Source organism: Oncorhynchus mykiss, chromosome 7 (assembly GCF_013265735.2).
Source record: "Oncorhynchus mykiss isolate Arlee chromosome 7, USDA_OmykA_1.1, whole genome shotgun sequence".
Classification (NCBI taxonomy): Eukaryota; Metazoa; Chordata; class Actinopteri; order Salmoniformes; family Salmonidae; genus Oncorhynchus; species Oncorhynchus mykiss.
In genome coordinates this window covers 29964285-29983941 of record NC_048571.1, presented here as the reverse complement: position 1 = coordinate 29983941, position 19657 = coordinate 29964285, and the positions used below count along the sequence as shown (strand labels likewise).

General features: G+C 40.0%; 1 protein-coding gene across 1 annotated transcript; it reads right to left on the bottom strand.

The window, feature by feature from the left end:
• Positions 1-401: 401 nt before the first annotated feature.
• On the bottom strand, positions 402-8976 carry LOC110527618 (zinc finger protein OZF-like). The gene is made up of 2 exons (XM_021609016.2): positions 8354-8976; positions 402-3338 (listed from the first exon to the last, which is right to left on the bottom strand). The coding sequence occupies exons 1-2, from the start codon at positions 8727-8729 to the stop codon at positions 2149-2151; spliced, it is 1566 nt and encodes a 521-aa protein (XP_021464691.2). The 5' UTR covers positions 8730-8976; the 3' UTR covers positions 402-2148.
• Positions 8977-19657: the final 10681 nt, after the last annotated feature.

Sequence of the window (19657 nt, the reverse complement as noted above, 5' to 3'; positions counted from 1 at the left end):
GGTGGCCATACTCAAATTCCGAACACAATGCCCATCCTTGCAGATCTAAACCTAATGCAGCACATTGTGACTTTTGTGCATCCAGACCTAATGCAGCTTGGAGTGATCAGATGACAGAAGTCACATTTAGGTGCCAGGTGTAACTGAGGCTGTAGATGCTCCATATCCATTACTTTGAGTGTTTTATATAATATGACTAAATGTGCTTGTGTTGCAGGGGCAGTCAAGAAACAGAACATCAAGGCCACAGAACATGACATAAGCAGAACTGTGGGAGACCACCTCAAGCCCCTGGTACAGCCGGGGGTGGTGTTTACCACTCCACCATGCCTTCAGCAGGCTGGAAAAGTGATACTGTTTTTCATACTAAGATGGACCAAGAGTCTTGATTGTTCATTGGGTTAATTTGTTCAAATCAAGCTTTATTTATACAGCACATTTCAGACAGGATACAACACAATGGAGAAAATAAATATTTAGTACACAAACATGAGGATAAAAAATAGATGACTGACTAATGAGGAAATGCAATTGATTAAAATATTAATTGGATGCAATATCCAACCCCCAAATATAAGGGGTTCTGAAAGACACTCACAGTGTCCACTGAAAGTTGACTAGTAACAACAACTGGGACCTAAAAGACACCCACAACGAGACTCACTAAATCTGCCCAAGAAGAGGCAAACAAAGAAAAACACACACCAAATTTAAAGACAGGACGCAAACCAAAAAGGTGGCACAACTAAAGGTGTTGACTCTCCACATCTATCAAGACAAGCCAGGACAGGTGTAACACATACTGACTAACGAGGTGACACCAATCAGTGCACCGAAGACACATTTCATTTGATTGCATTCAAATGAATGACTCGGTATCCCCCTTTCCTATGCTCTAATGTCCAACATCAAAATATAAACGGAAAAACCAAAGCCTGTAACACCTTCCCCTTTAAGACAACAAATATATTTTTGTTGGACAAGTTTGCTCACCACCAACAAAAAACAACTTCCATTTCTCATTATAATCAACAAAGCTTCACCTTCTACAATATAAACAGTGTCAACTGGCTGTCAACAATTAAAAACAAGAAAAAACACATTTCTAAATAATAATATACAATCATATAATTTTTATCCTTTTTCTTTCCATAGAATCCTAAAACTCACTAGCTTCTAGAACTCTCGTCTTCCTAAAACTCACTAGCTTCTAGCCTAAACTCAAATCAAATTGTATTAGTCACATGCGCCGGATACAACACTGGAACTATTACTTACGAGCCCCTAACCAACAATGCAGTTTCCAAAAAATACAGAAAATAATAAGAAATAAAACTCATCTCCAACACGGAAAAGCGTGTCAAAATAAATTGTGATCCATGGTAACACACTGGTTAAATGCACAACACAAATATTTTTGACTGCCAACCCTTGAGACAATCAGCAACCAAGTTGTCCTTACCACAGACATGTCTGATTTCAAGAGGAAACTCCTGCGATATCCGTAGTAACTTTCCACCTCACTGTGTAGCTTATCTCTCTTTTCAGGGTTCACTCAATAGGCATGTTGTTGGATCGGGGTCCAGTCCCCAATGTTCATCTAGTAGATTTGGGTTGGCACATCTGAGAATTAACCCTGACATTACGAAAGCAGGATAACAATGTCAATATAATTGTACCCAAAAATTGTCAGTTGGTTGCATAAATAATTATTACTAAATGTTACATGAATTGTAAATATGAAATATCAAAACCAAATGTACACCCCTTTGTTAATATGTAGGGGCAATAATTCACTTAATGGTGAGGCATGGAATAATAAAACATGTATCTTTTGTCAGGCTGGATGTTTGAAATATGAGGTGATTTGAGTCATGCTTCTTCAGTAGTGGAATAAAGACAATTAGCACTTGAATGTTGTCAATAAATACTGGAGTGATGTAAGATTGTTAATCAAATTGATTATAAACCAATTTATTATACTGCAAGTACTTTGAAATTAAGTTGTTTTCAAGTCATTGAAAAAAATCAACCCGAAAATACATATTTCCAACTACCATCGAACGAATATTGGACTTCGAGCATAGTCTTCTTTTCAATTACATTTTGCTAGGTGGGATATTTAATTGATATCATGAAACAATTCCTTCATGTATGTATTTTCTGATGTTTGATCAGATGTCTTTTATCAGAGAATTTCTTGTCACATTGAGCACAGCTATAAAGTTTCTCCCCTGTATGTGTTCTCTGGTGTATAGTCAGATAGCTAGATGTACCAAAACTCTTCCCACATTGACTACAGCTATAAGGTTTCTCTCCTGTGTGTCTTCTCTGGTGCACTGTCAGATGGCCAGATTGACCAAAACTCTTCCCACATTGACTACAGCTATAAGGTTTCTCTCCTGTGTGTCTTCTCTGGTGCACTGTCAGATGGCCAGATTGACCAAAACTCTTCCCACATTGACCACAGCTATAAGGTTTCTCTCCTGTGTGGGTTCTATGGTGTACAATTAGATGGCTAGATGTACCAAAACTCTTCCCACATTGATCACAGCTAAAAGCTTTCTCTCCTGTGTGTGTTCTCTGGTGTACAATTAGATGGCTAGATGTAGTACAACTCTTCCCACATTGATAACAGATATAAGGTTTCTCTCCTGTGTGTATTCTCTGGTGCACTATCAGGCTGTCTGGTTGTGTAAAACTCTTCCCACATTGACTACAGCTATAAGGTTTCTCTCCTGTGTGTACTCTCTGGTGCACTGTCAAGGCGTTTGACGCAGTAAATTTCTTCCCACATTCATCACAGCCATAAGGTTTCTCTCCTGTGTGTGTTCTCTGGTGTACAATTAGATGGCTAGATGTCGTAAAACTCTTCCCACATTGATAACAGCTGTAAGGTTTCTCTCCTGTGTGTATTCTCTGGTGCACTATCAGGCTGTCTGGTTGAGTAAATCTCTTCCCACATTGATCACAGCCATAGGATTTCTCTCCTGTGTGTGTTCTCTGGTGTGATTTCAGGATGCGTGACTCAGTAAAACTCTTCCCACATTGATCACAGCCATAGGATTTCTCTACTGTGTGTGTTCTCTGGTGTATTTTAAGGTCTACTGAAGAGGTGACTCTTTTCCCACAGTCAGAGCTGCAGTGAGATGTCTCTCCAGTGTGTACACGCTGGTGTATTTTAAGTTCTGATGTCGATTTGCAGTAAGATTTCTTCCCTGTGGGTCTCTGCTGGTGTTTCTTGAGGAGTCCTGATCTGGATAGACTTTTCTCTGCCTCGTCAGCATCATGTTGCTGTTGAGGATCCCCAGAAGATCCACGATAGTCACCTCTCTCTCCTGTGTGAATGACAAAGTGAGATGGTTAAAGGCCCACAACAGCAGAAATCCACTGTTTATTTGAGGTACAAGCTGATGCCCAGAGCATACCCATGAAGTTGTACAACAATTGACATCTGTTAAATTTGACAATTAAGACAGGCAAGTTAGCAGTCATATTTCGTCTTGTTTTCACATTCGTGGTAACTAGAAATAAATGATTAAAGTTGTTGAAATCCTAAGCAATTTGCCAGACAACTTTTGGTCCCAATAAAGGCCCATTTCTGTGTTTGCTAAAATTGCGCCACGAGGTCAATGCGCACACAATTTGATTGCAGAAAGTCCTCACTGCTAATGAGGATGTAGTATATCTGCCTGGGGAAAAAAATGGTAAGCGAAGATTTGAATTTTTCACTGTATTCTGAATATTACAGCACACCATCAGTGCAAGATCAGGAGTGCTAGTGAAGGACACTCACATTAAGCTCTGTGTCTATTCACTAATTCACCACCGTGGGGGAAAAGTCAGGGGTGTTTTCATAGGCTGACAGCAACAATAGCCTCCATTTACAGGTTGCTTATGAGGGCACTTCACATTACTTTTGGATTATAATTGTAAGGCTCGCTTGAATCTACTGCTTAATATGTTTGTGTTATTGTCGCAAATCAACTGCTTTAAACTTTTTTTAAAACACTTCAACCAGTAAAATGCTCTTTGGCTAGCTTTTCTATCAGCCTGACAATTAGGGTCTGTACACTAGGTGTTGAACAAACAGTAACATAGTAGAGGTCGACCGATTATGATTTTTCAACGCCAATACCGATTATTGGAGGACCAAAAAAAGCCGATACCAATTAAATCAGACGATTTTATATATATATTTGTAATAATGACAATTACAACAATACTGAATGAACACTTTTATTTTAACTTAATAGAATACATCAATAAAATACATTTAGTCTCAAATAAATAATGAAACATGTTCCATTTGTTTGAAATCATGCAAAAACAGTGTTGGGGAAGAAAGTAAAAGTGCAATATGAGCCATGTAAAAATGCTAACGTTTAAGTTCCTTGCTCAGAACATGAGAACATATGAAAGCTGGTGGTTCTTTGTAACATGAGTCTTCAATATTCCCAGGTAAGAAGTTTTAGGTTGGAGTTATTATAGGACTATTTCTCTCTATACTATTTGTATTTCATATACCTTTGACTATTGGATGTTCTTATAGGCACTATAGTATTGCCAGCCTAATCTTGGGAGTTGATAGTCTTGAAGTCATAAACAGAGCTGTGCATCAAGCATTGCGAAGAGCTGCTGACAAATGCAGGAAAGTGCTGTTTGAATGAATGCTTACGAGCCTGCTGCTGCCTACCACCACTCAGTCAGACTGCTCTATCAAATATCAAATCATAGACTTAATTATAATAAACACAGAAATACGAGCCTTAGGTCATATTCAATTTAAAATCGCTCTTCACCGACCCAGGAAGGGGCGGGCCAAACAGGTGTTGTACCTCGTATCCCTCCTTCAGGGAACAGTAATTATAGTCAAAGTTACGCTCCCTTTCAGTCGGTCAACTTGAGGTAACATACTATGGGGAAATAAAATCATTCCCCAGCCGACCCAAACGGATACTAAATGAAACGGCCCATGGCAGACCACCCAGACCTGACCCCGCAAGATGAGTCAGTTTTGTAAATGTATTCATTATCTTTTGTTTGAAACACTCCTGTCAATGGGTTGAGTAAGGACACATGACTGAAGTAGGACTAATCTACCTGGCATGCACACAAATGTAGGCCTATAAAATGTGCCCATTTGGGGATGTCTGATAGTATTTCTGATTGTCTTAACGCACCACCACTAATGAGTTGTGGAGCTTCTCAAAGCACATTTTTTTCACCTCAAACAGCAAGTAAACAAAGTCTAATCAAAATCAATTGCAAATGAGAATAACTCCTCAAAGTATTTGAAAAATATTTCCAGCTCTCGCCCTTTCGATAACCACTCAAGGGAAAAACATAATGCGCTGATCCAGTGGAAATGTCATAAAATACCTGATTACTTCTTATTCCTTTCACAAATAGCCTACAGCTGTGTCGGTCGGTAACTCACAGGCAGGGTAAACTGAGGGCCCAGAATATTTTACACAATGTTTCAAGTTCGTTATTGACAGGCCATGTGATTTATAGGAAATGTATTTGCAATGTTTTTATCTGTTGGCTTTATGTAGGCTATTTTTTACATAGTTGGCAATGGCAATAAAAGTGACTTTTAGATTTGTACAATTTTCATTTAGATTGATTAAACTACATTCTCAGACAATGATTTTGAGATACTATTCTAAATTAAATTAAACTGTTCCAGTGAAATGAACATATGAAAATCATATCTGGCACCAGATCAGTAGAAATGGTAAGATAAATTTGCACTCCGAATGCAGGTTGCCGGCTGCTTGTGTAGCCTATTACCAGCAACATCAGAATTTATGAAGGACAGCAGGAGGTGGTGGATCGGGAAGAGTTTGTTTCTTCTTCTGGTTAGGCTATATTGATGTAATGGCATGAAAAATGAATATTATACAATGACTTATCAACAGCTCTAACAATTTGACCCCCACAGGAAATCTACACTGGCAAATATAGAATATACTATATAGCCTAGAAACCTGGTTAAACTATCATTATGACATCATGGATGAATTCTAGAATATACTATATAGCCTCAATCTGGTTAAACTACACTGCTCAAAAAAATAAAGGGAACACTTAAACAACACAATGTAACTCCAAGTCAATCACACTTCTGTGAAATCAAACTGTCCACTTAGGAAGCAACACTGATTGACAATACATTTCACATGCTGTTGTGCAAATGGAATAGACAACAGGTGGAAATTATAGGCAATTAGCAAGACACCCCCAATAAAGGAGTGGTTCTGCAGGTGGTCACCACAGACCACTTCTCAGTTCCTATGCTTCCTGGCTGATGTTTTGGTCACTTTTGAATGCTGGCGGTGCTTTTACTCTAGCGGTAGCATGAGACGGAGTCTACAACCCACACAAGTGGCTCAGGTGGTGCAGCTCATCCAGGATGGCACATCAATGCGAGCTGTGGCAAGAAGGTTTGCTGTGTCTGTCAGCGTAGTGTCCAGAGCATGGAGGCGCTACCAGAGCGGCAAGGTAGCCTAGTGGTTAGAGCATTGGACTAGTAACCGAAAGGTTGCAAGTTCAAATCCCCGAGCTGACAAGGTACAAATCTGTCGTTCTGCCCCTGAACAGGCAGTTAACCCACTATTCCTAGGCCGTCATTGAAAATAAGAATTTGTTCTTAACGGACTTGCCTGGTTAAAAAAGGTATCATTTTTGTAAAAAATTTTTTAAAGGAGACAAGCCAGTACATCAGGAGACGTGGAGGAGGCCGTAGGAGGGCAACAACCCAGTAGCAGGACTGCTACCTCCGCCTTTGTGCAAGGAGGAGAAGGAGGAGCACTGCCAGAGCCCTGCAAAATGACCTCCAGCAGGCCACAAATGTGCATGTGTCTGCTCAAACGGTCAGAAACAGACTCCATGAGGGTGGTATGAGGGCCCGACGTCCACAGGTGGGGGTTGTGAGAACACCAAGATTGGCAAATTCGCCACTGGCGCCCTGTGCTCTTCACAGATGAAAGCAGGTTCACACTGAGCACGTTACAGACGTGGGTTAGTCATGGTGTGGGGTGGCATTTCTTTGGGGGGCCGCACAGCCCTCCATGTGCTCACCAGAGGTAGCCTGACTGCCATTAGGTACCGAGATGAGATCCTCAGACCCCTTGTGAGACCATATGCTGGTGCGGCTGGCCCTGGGTTCCTCCTAATGCAAGACAATGTGGCTGGAGTGTGTCAGCAGTTCCTGCTATGGACTGGCCCGCTCGTTCCCCAGACCTGAATCCAATTGAGCACATCTGGGACATCATGTCTCGCTCCTTCCACCAACGCCACGTTTCAACACAGACTGTCCAGGAGTTGGCGGATGCTTTAGTCCAGGTCTGGGAGGAGATCCCTCAGGAGACCATCCGCAACCTCATCAGGAGCATGCCCAGGCGTTGTAGGGAGGTCATACAGGCACGTGGAGGCCACACACACTACTGAGCCTCATTTTGACTTGTTTTAAGGACATTACATCAAAGTTGTATCAGCCTGTAGTGTGGTTTCCACTTTCATTTGGAGTGTAACTCCAAATCCAGACCTCCATCGGTTGATAAATTTGATTTCCATTGATAATTTGTGTGTGATTTTGTTGTCAGCACATTCAACTATGTAAAGAAAAAAGTATTTAATATGAATATTTCATTCATTCAGATCTAGGATGTGTTATTTTAGTGTTCCCTTTATTTTTTTGAGCAGTGTATAATTTTGACCTCATGGATGGCCAGTCCTTGTATTCACTGTGTAGTGAATTCAGGGGGTAGCCCTGAGCGTTCAGCTCAAACCTGGGTCCAGCGACTGTCAAGCCAACACCTTTTAACTGTTATGCCAAGATGTTTAAACTTCTGGACGAGGTCGCTAGGTTTTGGGTTACGGTTGATATAATAGCTTTCTCTATGAATTTGAGAGTGGTTACATTTCTCCAGCCCCATCCCTCAGCTGTTTACCAAACCAAGTCCCAAGGCAGTCATTTTGTTGCGGTTTAAAAAAAACACATCAATCAACCAACCAATCTGCAGTTCAAACACTGTTTTGGTAATAAGATGATGGTGTTGGAGAAATGTAACTATTTTCAAATTCATAGACTATGGATGCAAGGACTGAACATCCATGATATCAACATTATAGTTTTAACCATGTTGAGGCTACATAGTGTTGGTGTACATTGGTTCTAAACATTGGAGTAAAAAAAAGCTTATTCTGGGCCATGTGTTATATTCTTCAAGAATCAATGTCTAAAAATAAATAATAAAACATTTAAATATTGCTGTAGCAATTTTAACACCACAAATCAGTTCAACAACTGCAGAGTTTGTGCTTCTGTTTTTAAGACAGTACTTACTAGTGTTAATCAGGGCCCGTTCATCGTAAGAACCATTGAATGTCTTAATATGCGTTTGGGAAACCGGGCTCAGATATCCAGTTTCCTCCTCCTCCTCCTTTTTCGATGTGACAGTCATCTCCCCTTCCTTCTTCACTCCAAAAACTGAATCCTCCTCTTCTTTTACTGTAACAACCTCCTCTTTCACTCTGAACGCGTCTTCCTCTTCTTTCACTGAAACGTCTTTCTCTTCTTCTTTTACAGTAACAGCCTCACCCTCTACTTGTTTTTGTTTTGTAACATCCTCCTCTTCCTCCTCCTCTTTGACAAGAGCTTCTTTCTCCGTCCAGGAGACCGCCTCTTCTTTATCAGGAGGAGAGTAGCTTAGTGAACTCATGGTCGGGGATGTTAGCTAGCTAGCATTAGCGACTAGCTTAGTTCTAAGCTAACTTAGCAAACCAGCTAGCTGACAAAACAACGTAAATATATAATTAAATGGGCCAACAAGTACATACAACAGAAGTGTTTAATACACAGCGACTAATATTCACCAAAACAGTGTAAAGAACGTGAATGTTGTAGCTATGTTTGCTAGAACCCTACCGAGGTGTCTGACTAGCTGTTGTTGTTGAAGGAGCGTCCCGTCTACTAGATTATACGTCACACTGGCAGCGTCGCATGAACCTAAAAGACGCACATCGCCTTCTGCTGACTGGAGTGGGCAACGCAGTTGAGGAACCAAACGTTTTATTTTTCATTTATTTCATAAAAGTTTAATATTATGTTAAGTCGTTCAAAGAGAAGCATGTGTTGATTGATTCGTTTTTAATGAGTGAGAAAATAAAAAACAAACTTTACACCCACTATACATTTGCATTGAACCATACTTCTGACATGGATCATTTTGACCCCAGAGGCATATCTTTCATCATAGCCAAAATGTGGTTTATTCAATTCTTCAATTTTTTCATGACATTCTCAATCAACTTATTCTTAATAAATCTAAATAATGGTTTAGTGTTTCTGGATCAAAATGAACTTTTAACAAATTCAAATCCTTTGGAGTCATTTTGACCCCAGCTAAAAGCACCTTTGGGAGGAATTTTATTTCAAATCAAAATCAAATGACATTTTATTGGTCACATACACGTGCTTAGAAGATATAATTGCGGGTGTAGCAAGATGCCTGTGTTTCTCCCTCCGACAGGGCAGGACAGGACAATTTCACAACATATACCCAATACACACAAATCTAAGTATTTTAATCTAGGTTTCTCTGTAGACATGATCCATCCCACCAGAGGGTGGAGGGGCACCTGTAGCAGTGGTTTTGACCAGATAGACACCTGCAGACACACAGTATAGTGCCTCCCATGTACTCTCCTAAGATTGGACTTTTCTATACAACGTATCACATGATTGTGTACAAAACTGCCAGCGGTAGAAAACTCTGCCAACACCCTGCCAGCGGTATAGAGTGCATTCATAATGTATTCAGACCCCTACACTTTTAACACTTTTTTTTTATGTTACAGCCTCATTCTAAAATTGAAGATTTTTCCCCCTCATCAAAATCTACACACAATATCCCATAATGGCAAACCAAAATCAAGTTTTTAGACATTTTTGCACATTTATTTACTTAAGTATTCAGACCCTTTACAATGAGACTCGAAATGGAGCGCAGATGCATCCTGATTTCACAAATCATCCTTGAGATGTTTCTACAACTTGATTGGAGTCCACCTGTGGTAAATTCAATTGATTGGACATGATTTGGAAAGGCACACACCTTTCTATATAAGGTCCCACAGGTAACAGTGGATGTCAGAGCAAAAACCAAGCCACGAGGTCAAAGAAATTATCCTTTGAGCTCTGAGACAGGATTGCGTCGAGGCACAAATCTGGGGAAGGGTACCAAAACATTCTCTGCAGCATTGAAGGTCCCCAAGAACACAGTGGCCTCCATCATTCTTAAATGGAATAAGTTTGGAAGCACCAAGACTCTTCCAAGAGCTGGCCACCGAGCCAAACTGAGAAATCGGGGGAGAAGGGCCTTCACCAGGGAAGGGAACAAGAACCCGATGGTCACTGACAGAGCTACAGATTTCCCCTGTGGAGATGGGAGAACCTTCCGGAAGGACAACCATCTCTGCAGCACCCCACCGATCAGGTCTTTATGGAAGAGTGGGCAGACAGAATCTACTCCACAGTAAAAGGCACATGACAGCCAGCTTGGAGGTTGCCAAAAGGCATTCAGGCCAAAGAGTTCAATCTTGTTTTCATCAGACCAGAGAATTTTGTTTCTCATGGTCTGAGAGTCTTTAGGTGCCTTTTGGCAAACTCTACGCGGGCTGTAATGTGCCTTTTACTGAGGATTGGCTTCCGTCTGGCCACTCTACCACAAAGGCCTGATTGGTGGAGTGCTGCAGAGATGGTTGTCCTTCTGGAAAGTTCTCCCATCCATTCGTGAAAATCTATTTTTACACTGGGAGCAGAAAATGCTTTTCTCCTCTGTGTATTCTCTCATGCATTTTCAGGTTAGTTAACATGGTAGAATTCTTATCACACTGGGAACATTGGATAGGCTTTTCTCCTGTGTGTGTCCTCTCATGCAGTTTTAGGTTCTTTAACCAGCAAAAACTCTTCACAGTGGGGGCAGTGGTGTTGTCTCGCTGGTTTGGTCATCTCTGGGTCTGGTTCCCCTGAAGGACTCTTCCTGCTGTCAGAGTGAGAGTCTGGTCTCCCTCCTGCCAAAGACAAACAGAGTATCTCGTTAAACAGAGACCTGAATGAAACCTCCACATGATAAAACTGTCTTTCTATGAGGTTTAATCTAGACTAGATCCCTCAATAAAAGAGCAGAACTGGTCATCACAGAGTGGCTGTAGTGCTTTGTAGACTGGGTAAATCCATTTGAATTCAATACATTTTTGACAGCATCTCTTTTGATTTAAAAAAAGCTTTGCTTACATGTTTGACTATGGAAGAAGTGGTAAGAAAGTGACTTTTTGTAACAATGTAAAAACATTCATGAGATTTACAGTACCAGTCAAAGGTTGACACACCTACTCATTCCAGGGGTTCTCTTTATATTTACTATTTTTTACATTGTAGAATAATAGTGAAGACATGAATACCATGAAACCACACATATGGAATCATGTCACCAAAAAAATGGTAAACAAATCTAAATATATTTTAGATTCGTCAAAGTAGCCACCCTTTGCCTTGATGACAGCTTTGCACACTCTTGGCATTCTCTCAACCAACTTCACCTGGAATGCTTTTCCAACAGTCTTGAAAGAGTTCCTACATATGCTGAGCACTTGTTGGCTGCTTTTTCATCACTCTGGGGTCCAACTCATCCCAAACCATCTCAATTGGGTTGAGTTTGGGTGATTATGGTAGACCAGGTCTTCTGATGCAGCACTCCATCGCTCTCCTTTTTGGTCAAATAGCCCTTACACAGCCTGAAGGTGTGTTGGGACATTGTCCTGCTGAGAAACAAATGATAGTCCGACTAAACGCAAACCAGATGGGATGGTGTATCGCTTCAGAATGCTGTGGTAGCCAGACAGGTGTGTGCCTTTCCAAATCATGTCCAATCAATTGAATTTACCACAGGTGGACTCCAATCAAGTTGTAGAAACATCTCAACGATGACCAATGGAAACAGTATGCACCTGAGGTCAATTTCAAGTCTCATAGCAAAGGGTCTGAATACTTATGTAAATATGGTATTTCTGTTTGTTTTTTTTTTTTATAAATGTGATTTTTTTTTCTCCAAACCTATTTTCTCTGTCATTACGGGGTATTGTGTGTAGATTGATGAGGATTTTTATTTATTTAATCCATTGTAGAAAAAGGATGTAATGTATCTGAGGCATTTTAAAATTCATGTCAAAATGGCCATTTTTTATTTTATTTTACCTTTATTTAACTAGGCAAGTCAGTTAAGAACAAATTCTTATTTTCAATGACGGCCTAGGAACAGTGGGTTAACTGCTTGTTCAGGGGCAGAACGACAGATTTGTACCTTGTCAGCTCGGGGATTTGAACCTTCCGGTGACTAGTCCAACGCTCTAACCACGGGCTACCCTGCCGCCCCAGGGCAGCCTAGTGGATTGATGTGTAGATTGATGAGGATTTTTATTTATTGTAGAATAAGGCTGTAACGTAACAAAATGTGGAAAGACTTTACTGACATAAATACGGGATTAAAGACATATATATATACATGTATATATATATATATATATATATATATACAGTGCCTTGTGAAAGTATTCGGCCCCCTTGAACTTTGAGACCTTTTGCCACATTTCAGGCTTCAAACATAAAGATATAAAACTGTATTTTTTTGTGAAGAATCAACAACAAGTGGGACACAATCATGAAGTGGAACGACATTTATTGGATATTTCAAACTTTTTTAACAAATCAAAAACAGAAAAATTGGGCGTGCAAAATTATTCAGCCCCTTTACTTTCAGTGCAGCAAACTCTCTCCAGAAGTTCAGTGAGGATCTCTGAATGATCCAATGTTGACCTAAATGACTAATGATGATAAATACAATCCACCTGTGTGTAATCAAGTCTCCGTATAAATGCACCTGCACTGTGATAGTCTCAGAGGTCCGTTAAAAGCGCAGAGAGCATCATGAAGAACAAGGAACACACCAGGCAGGTCCGAGATACTGTTGTGAAGAAGTTTAAAGCCGGATTTGGATACAAAAAGATTTCCCAAGCTTTAAACATCCCAAGGAGCACTGTGCAAGCGATAATTTTGAAATGGAAGGAGTATCAGACCACTGCAAATCTACCAAGACCTGGCCGTCCCTCTAAACTTTCAGCTCATACAAGGAGAAGACTGATCAGAGATGCAGCCAAGAGGCCCATGATCACTCTGGATGAACTGCAGAGATCTACAGCTGAGGTGGGAAATCTGGCCTTTATGGAAGAGTGGCAAGAAGAAAGCCAGTTCTTAAAGATATCCATAAAAAGTGTTGTTTAAAGTTTGCCACAAGCCACCTGGGAGACACACCAAACATGTGGAAGAAGGTGCTCTGGTCAGATGAAACCAAAATTGAACTTTTTGGCAACAATGCAAAACGTTATGTTTGGCGTAAAAGCAACACAGCTGAACACACCATCCCCACTGTCAAACATGGTGGTGGCAGCATCATGGTTTGGGCCTGCTTTTCTTCAGCAGGGACAGGGAAGATGGTTAAAATTGATGGGAAGATGGATGGAGCCAAATACAGGACCATTCTGGAAGAAAACCTGATGGAGTCTGCAAAAGACCTGAGACTGGGATGGAGATTTGTCTTCCAACAAGACAATGTTTCAAAACATAAAGCAAAATCTACAATGGAATGGTTCAAAAATAAACATATCCAGGTGTTAGAATGGCCAAGTCAAAGTCCAGACCTGAATCCAATTCGAGAATCTGTGGAAAGAACTGAAAACTGCTGTTCACAAATGCTCTCCATCCAACCTCACTGAGCTCGAGCTGTTTTGCAAGGAGGAATGGGAAGAAATGTCAGTCTCTCGATGTGCAAAACTGATAGAGACATACTCCAAGCGACTTACAGCTGTAATCGCAGCAAAAGGTGGCGCTACAAAGTATTAACTTAAGGGGGCTGAATAATTTTGCACGCCCAATTTTTCAGTTTTTGATTTGTTAAAAAAGTTTGAAATATCCAATAAATGTCGTTCCACTTCATGATTGTGTCCCACTTGTTGTTGATTCTTCACAAAAAAATACAGTTTTATATCTTTATGTTTGAAGCCTGAAATGTGGCAAAAGGTCGCAAAGTTCAAGGGGTCCGAATACTTTCGCAAGGCACTGTATGTTGTGAAATTGTTAAATATTACTTGTTAGCTATTACTGCACTGTCGGGGCTAGAAACACAAGCATTTTGCTACACCCGCAATAACATCTGCTAAACATGTGTATGTGACCAATAAAATGTGATTTGATTTATGAAAGGTGCTTTTGGCTGGGGTCAAAATGACTCCAAATGATTTGAATTTGTTAAAAGTCAATTTTGATACAGAAACACTAAACCATGATTTAGATTTATTAAGAACAAGTTGATTGACAAAGTCATGAAAAATTTAATAAACCACATTTTGGCTATGATAAAAAATATGCCTCTGGGGTCAAAATGATCCATGTCAGATTTATGGTTCAAAGTTTGTTTTAAATTCTCCCTCGTTAAACACGAATCAATCAACACATGCTTCTCTTTGAACGACTTAATATAATATTAAACTTTTATGAAATAAACATGTAAATCAACACTGTATTTAGCCTCAACATGGTTAAATATATAATGTTGATGTCATGGATAGTCAGTCATTGCATCCATAGGTCTGTTTATGAATTTGAGAGTAGTTACATTTCTCCAGCCCCATCCATCATCTTATTACCAAAACAGTGGTGGAATGACATTTTTGTTTTTGTTTAAACTGCAGATTAGTTGATTGATGTGGCTTTTTTAAAGGGACAACCTAGGATTTAAACAGAAACAAAATTTCTGCCCTGAGACTTGGTTTGGTAAACAGCTGAGGGATGGGGGCTGGAAAAATGTAACCACTCTCAAATTCATAGAGAAAGCTATTGTAGCCACTGTAACCCAAAACCTAGCGACCTCGTCAAGAAGTTCAGACATCATGGCGTAACAGTTATAAGGTGTTGGCTTGACAGTCACTGGACCCAGGTTTGAGTTCAGCTCAGGTTTATCCCCTAAATTCACTACACTATGAATACAAGGACTGGCCATCCATGATGTCATAATGATAGTTTAACCAGATTTCTAGGATATCTAATATATTCTAGAATTCATCCTTGATGTCATAATGATAGTTTAACCAGGTTTCTAGGCTATATAGTATATTCTAGAATTCATCCTTGATGTCATAATGATAGTTTAACCAGGTTTCTAGGCTATATAATATATTCTAGAATTCATCCTTGATGTCATAATGATAGTTTAACCAGGTTTCTAGGCTATATAGTATATTCTAGAATTAATCCATGATGTCATAATGATAGTTTAACCAGGTTTCTAGGCTATATAGTACAGTATATTCTAGAATTGCCCGTGTAGATTTCCTGTTGGGGTCAAATTGTTAGAGCTGTTTATAAGTAATTGTATAATATTCAGCCAATTTTATTCATACCATTACAATTTAACCAGGGTCTGTAGTGACACCTCAAGCACTATATCCTATCCAAGCCACATGGGAGGCCAACTTTGACTACCGTTGGCTGGCATGCATAACTTCCAGTGAATTAAGCTTACTGGTGTTCCCCCAGCATTAGGGCAACCCCATTCCTATTTTAAATTCCTGGAGTTTATTGGACATTTTCCAGTACCTTTAGAATTGTCCAGTATCTGTACTGTTTTCTTAGAAGTAGGTAGCAGAATCAATATAGTTAACCATTAGACATATGTGATTGTGCAAAGCTGGATCAACACACCTGGTTTTTCTGGGTCTTGTGAAGGCCTTTCGACAGGAACATTGGTTAATCATTTGTAAGCACCATTGGCTTGGACTTGTGAAGGCCTTAGGTTATAGGCACCTGCAATAGGAGTGTGCATGTCTGTTTATTTCTTGTGTCATTGCAATGGTCACGCCACCAATAGAATCTATGCCCTAATGTCTGAGCCAATCAGAGAATGGAAACTAAGCAGAAAGATAAGGGTGGCCAAGGCTAAAGGATATTAGTCATTTACATGAAGGGGAGTGACTATGTTATGTAAGTGGGACAGTTTTTTGTATTCTGAAATGCACTCTAACTACGTCACATTTAATGTCTCCTTATGTTGCGCTAGAAAAACAGTTTTCATGGGCACAGAAATCCTAAATCATTTCAGAGTTTGCTAAATCCAATGCTTCTAACCGAGTCACCTTAACTTTAACACCCAAATCGATACTGTCATTATCGCGGTTCTTCAATAATTACAGACAATACTTAATACTGTAGCTGTTTAGCTACAGTCACATGTTCAACTATCATCAGCTGATCCAGGAAATAATTTTCTGAATGACGAACATCACGACATGCAACAACAATCAAAGTGCTTCTTCATTCATTACACCGGTAAAGACAGTTATGCCGTGCTGCACGTTGGATCCAACATCCCTAAAAAAAATATTGTCTATAATGTGTTATTGTCTGCTTGATTTACAGTAGGATCTCGTTAGTCTGTTTGCACACAGAGATACTTAGCTCATAATGTGTAGAGAGAGAACTGTTCCTTGATGGATAGGCTATTGTACAATACACAGAGCTATTTTCCTTTATTCAGGACATTTAGAATGACTACACATTACAGAGTAGCCTGGTGGGATTATTCACAAAATTATCTAGTGATCAGGTTATGAAATGTCATGACAAAGTCATTTTAGTTTCCATGTTTCACCTGAAATATTAAATGATAGGTTTATGTTGTTGTAAGGGAAAATTATGGCTCCTACAGTTGGTCTATGTTATTGTTAGGTGAAGTGGGGCGGCAAGTGGGGCGGCAGGTAGCCTAATGGTTAGAGTGTTGGGCCAGTAACCGAAAGGTTATAAGATTGAAAAGCTATGGGTCCTACTCTAGGTCTATGTTGTTGTTAGGTGAAGTTATGGGTCCTACAGTAGGTCTATGTTGTAGTAGGTCTATGTTGTTATCAGGTGAAGTTATGGGTCCTACAATTGGTCTATGTTGTTGTTAGGTGAAGTTATGGGTCCTACAGTAGGTCTATGTTGTTGTTAGGTAAAGTTATGGGCCAATTTGTTAAACACTTAGTGTACAAACCTTCATTGTCAGTCTGATGGCAAAGCTAGCCACTTGTTGAAGTGTTTTTTAAAAGTATAAAGCAGTCGATTTGCGAAAATAACAGAAACATATTAAGCAGGAGATTCAAACAAACCTTACAATTATAATCCAAAACTAATGTGAAATGCACTCATAAGCAACCTGGAAATTGAGGTTATTTTTGCTGTCAGCCTATGAGAACTCCTCTGAGTTTTCCCCCATGGTGGTGAATTAGTGAATAGACACAGAGCTTAATGTGAGTTTCCTTGAGTAGCACTCCTGATATGGCGCTGTAATATTCAGAATACATTGTGAAAAACTAAAATCTTCGTTCAACATTTTTGCTCCAGGCAGATATACTACATCCATAACTAGTGGTTTCCTAATTACCAGATATACTACATCCATAACTAGTGGTTCCCTCGTTACCAGATATACTACATCCATAACTAGTGGTTTCCTCATTACCAGATATACTACATCCATAACTAGCGGTTTCCTCTTTAGCAGGGAGGAGTTTCTGCAACCAGATACACTTCATCCGTAATATCGTGACGCTGTATCGGTTAATGTGACGACTGCTGCTCATCGAATGATTAGCGATTTATAATTGCGTGATTAAATGAATCAGGCAATTATTAACTCATTAACCTGGGGCACCATGGGAAAATTAGTTTTATTGAGTTTCTATTTCCCAAATTAACTCAAAGAATTTCAGAATATCGATTTTACAACAGTCGCTAATTAATCAATTTCTTCTACAGTCTCATTCTGAACGTCGCATAATCCGTCAATCTGCACAAACCCGAATCCCACCAATGAGTCCGTACCACACCAATTTTAGTTGATTATTTATTTACTAGCAAGCTAAAATGATAATATAAGATACACAAAACACAGTCTAGGCTATTGATTAGAACTTAGTACAACGGGCCAACACACTATGACTCGTGTTACCCAAAATTGGGTTTTAAAAGAGGGAGAAAAAGTACACAAGAGAAATATACATTTGGGTGCATTTGTCAGCTATGCTTATTTTAACCCTAACCTTGCCCCGAACTGCCGCTCTTATGGGTCGGAATATAATGATGTAATTACGTGTTTAAGGTCTCCGATGGGGGGTCTCCGCGTGGACCTGGTTCCTCGGATGTTTCACTTCTCTGGTGTAACTCTCTGGTTGTCCTCACGATGTCAGTGTCCTTGTCTTCGTGGTCTGTTTCTTCACCCTTGTTCTGAAAGGGGCCTTCTGAGGACAGCCAGCCCTGTTGTCCTTCTGGAAGGTTCTCCCATCTCCACAGAGGAACTCTTGAGCTCTGTCATAGTGACCACCGGGTTCTTGGTCACATCCTTGAACAAGGCCCTTCTCCCATGATTGCTGTTTGAACGGGCGGCCAGCTCTAGAAATAGTCTTGGTGGTTCCAAACCTCTTCCATTTCAGAATGATGGAGGCCACTGTGTTCTTGGAGACCATCAATACTGCAGACATGTTTTGGCACCTTTTTGGTACCTGTGCCTCGACACAATCCTGTCTCTGAGATCTAAGGACAATTCCTTCGACCTCATGGCTTGGTTTTTGCTCTGACATACACTGTCAACTGTAGGACCTTATATAGACAGGTGTGTGCCTTTCCAAATCATGTCCAATCAATTGAATTTACCGCAGGTGGACTCCAATCAAATTGTAGAAACATCTCAAGGATGATCAATGGAAACAGGATGCACCTGAGCTCAATCTTGAGTGTCATAGCAAAGGGTCTGAATACTTATGTAAATAAGGTATTTCTGTTTTTCGCTTCGTCATTATGGGGTATTGTGTGTAGATTAATGAGGAGAATATTGATTTAATCCATTTTAGAATAAGGCTGTACTGTAACAAAATGTGGAAAAATTCAGTCATGTCTTGTTTTGGAGTCAGATGGATGTCTAAATCTACGGCCCATTTCCACAGGTGTTCTTTATGATATGAAATAAAGTGTTGATTCTTTGAATTAAGTATTGTGTCTTTTTGGGTCATTGAACATTCCCTGTTTGTCTGTTTTATTTGGTTGTTACTCTAATTTAGTCTGATGATATTGATGTCTGGCTGACAGTCTGTGAACTGAGTCAATCTAGTACCCACAGAATGAATGTTGCGGGTATTTAATTCTGCTACATTTAAAAATTATTTAAAGCTTTATTTAACTAGGCAAGACAGTTAAGAACCAATTCTTATTTATAATGACGGCCTACTGGGGAACAGTGGGTTAACTGCCTTGTTCAGGGGCAGAACGACATATTTTTACCTTGTCAGCTCGGGATTCGATCACACCAATCTTTTGGTTTCTGGCCCAATGTCCTAACCACTAGGCTACCTGCCAGCCCATAGGCGTGTCCTATGCAGACATGATGGGATTAGTATTGGCTTCATAGGCGTGTGCAATGCAGACATGATGGGATTAGTATTGGCTTCATAGGCGTGTCCAATGCACTTGTACACATGATTTGTCATTTCGATACTGAACCAGGATTTG